Source organism: Phytophthora parasitica (assembly GCF_000247585.1).
Source record: "Phytophthora parasitica INRA-310 unplaced genomic scaffold supercont2.19, whole genome shotgun sequence".
NCBI classification, from domain to species: Eukaryota; Oomycota; class Peronosporomycetes; order Peronosporales; family Peronosporaceae; genus Phytophthora; species Phytophthora nicotianae.
The window spans coordinates 206,634-209,439 of record NW_008649005.1 but is presented as its reverse complement, the minus strand read 5'-3'; the positions used below and the strand labels follow the sequence as shown (position 1 = coordinate 209,439).

Below are 2,806 nucleotides of genomic sequence, written 5' to 3'. Positions count from 1 at the left end.
CCCTGGTACCATGTACCAGGTATTACAAGAGTGACTTGGTCACTCTTCATGTAACTTGGGTACACTTGGGGTATGTACCCCGTTACATATCTTCCCTATCCAAAAATGGATTCCGATTCCCCACTGGTAATCTATCCGTGACCGAAGCAATCGGCTTCGGGCTGCTGAAACGTACTGCTATTACTAGTACGTCACAGCCCCCTAAATAGTAGTACTAGTAGTGCAAAATATGTCATAAAAAGGGATCAAAATCAATGAGTAAATCTAGTTTTTAAAGGCTGACTGTTGTTCCCACAACAACATTTCTCTAGTGTAGCTGTTCAGTGCATCCGGTAGAATATTATGATCGCTCATCTGAACAAGGAGAAACTTACCAAAGCCAAACGCACAAACCCGTGTGTAGGACACTCCTGTTGAAAAGACGTGCAAGTTGATCACACTCAAATCTAATGAGCGCCAATCTCGTTCCCACTCTCCATCTGATGCTTGTGGCATACGCCGCGGTTCACTGTCATTCACTACTAACGTTTTAGTGGACAAGTTGCACGGCACCGTGTAAGTTATTAAGCCTTATGATCAACGTGGGTAAGCCAATCCAAAGAACGACCAACTTGTTTGTGCTTCGCCGGACTGCGTACAGCACTTACCAAGTGCTCCTTATTTCGCAATTTGCTATCAATCGGTCAAGCCTTTTCCTCCATCATGCCGCTCACCACCGCCCTCCTAGGTCTCGTCGCGCTCGTGTCGCCTTCGCTCGTGTCTGCAGCGACACCAGGCTATCACGCCTTGCCCTGGGACGGTAGCGCGTACAACCTCACCGTTGATACGCTTACGAACAAGTATTCGACTCCCATCTTCATCCAACGCAATGGTGGCAACAATGGCAATCCAGCTGACTACATCAGTATGCAGTATCAAGCTCGCCCAGAGGGCTACAACAGTGATGATGGCGCATTGGCGATTGGCGTAGATGACAAAGCCATTTTCAACGACAACACCGGTTCCCGTCGCTCGGATTTGTTTCAGCAGATCGAGGGCACGGCTGATGGCACCACTTTCTACCGTGCCAGTTTGATGAAGACAGAAGCTTTCCTAAACGCGTATGACTGGCAACTGGTCTTCCTGGGCTCTGGTGTCTTTACAATCGGTGTCGACGCGTCGGTGAAGCCGCCCCTGATGTACTACCGCACTAACGGCACGACTGACGCAAGGTGGTCGGCAGAATTCGTGACTGGCACATGGTACAACTTTGGTATTGGTGTGGAGAAGTCGGCTGATGGTGTTAACACGGTGTTGGAGTTCTACACGAGTACGGGTCAGGACGAGCTGGTGTTCAACGTCAAGACTGAATTGAAAGGATCGATCCTTACGAAAGATTCCTTCCACATTGGTCCAGTAACGACCCTGAGTGGTACTTCCTCCGCTATGAACGCGAAACAGGATGTTGTGTTGTTTAACGGAATGTCGGCCGAAGCAACCCCAATTGATGCCGGAGCCCCCACACCGGCCCCATCGGAGGGCGGCACTGTCATTGTTGCGGATAGCAGCAGTGGCTCGACCAGTACCGCTGGCGAGGCTCGATCGTTCACTTTCAACGACCGCAAGTAAGATGCTTTCTCGAGAGGGTAGTTGTAATTCACTTCACTCTATTATGGTTCACTCGACATATGAAGTTACATGCACCCAATAAAAATTACTTGAAGTACTAAATTGGCCTTTACGCCGAAAAAAAAATATTTTTAGCGACGTATTATTGTCAAGAAAGAATCAGTTCAAATATTAATTGACGATAATACTTGCTTTATTTTTTTTTTACGTAGCCTAGTATTAATAGTATCTAGGGAATTGAATTATGCCAGAATAATCGCGGCAGAATTACTAAATGGCACAATACTACTCAAAATTAATACTATCAAGTACATGTTTTGAACAACCAACTAATGCACACATAAGTAAACTGTGTGATGCTTCCTGCCAAGTAACAGGCAACTTGTGTTGGCAGATTGCACTGTGCCCTTTGTATATAAATTTTAGTAGTAGAAGTTTTAGACAGAATCTACTGGACTCTTTATTAATTCAACATAAATAGAAGTACAAATATCATATTCCACGAGAAAAAAAATATTGCAATACATTACTGCAATGATCTTTGTAAATTGCCCAGATTTCTTTGAGTAGCTTACTCTGTTGTAGTGTCCTCCTCAGCTTAAGCTGGTGGCTTTAGGTACGAATGTACTAGCGCTATCCTGGAGCGCACAATTAGCCAAGCATATGATGTACAGGGTCGGCCAACTCGCTTTATCATACAGTCTAATGTGGTGGTCTGGGTTTCAACCGAAACATAACACATACTTAGTAGGGTATACTGATGACCTCCATATGCTAAACAAGCTGTTTCATGCTTCGTTGAGTGGTTTGGGCTTACACAACTCCTCCACCTAATTATTGCTTTAAGTAGTCTTGGTTGACTTCAGGTTTCCAATATTGCATTCTAATGGCACAAGTGATGTATTGCACTGCAATACAAAATTGCAACGTCGCTCAATAATTCAATATATATTATTGCCCGAGGATAAACCATTCCAGTGCTCTTCAGTGGCAAACGGCAATACACCTTACTGCTAATATTTTTTTCCAATCACTGACAAGTTTAAATAAAAAATAAAAGCATGCATTGCGAAATAATAGAGAGGTTTTGTAGCGGGCTACAAACCCCAAGTGTACCCAAGTTACATGAAGAGTGACCAGTCACTCTTGTAATACCTGGTACATGGTACCAGGGGCTCTAGGAGCCAATCATTGCATA

The 2,806-nt window shown here is 44.5% G+C and overlaps 1 protein-coding gene across 1 annotated transcript; it reads left to right on the top strand.

Moving 5' to 3' along the window:
- Positions 1-702: 702 nt before the first annotated feature.
- On the top strand, positions 703-1,608 carry PPTG_10230 (hypothetical protein; the record flags this gene model as incomplete). Its single annotated transcript, XM_008904876.1, has 1 exon — positions 703-1,608. One exon carries the CDS (start codon positions 703-705, stop codon positions 1,606-1,608), a length of 906 nt encoding a protein of 301 aa, XP_008903124.1.
- Positions 1,609-2,806: the final 1,198 nt, after the last annotated feature.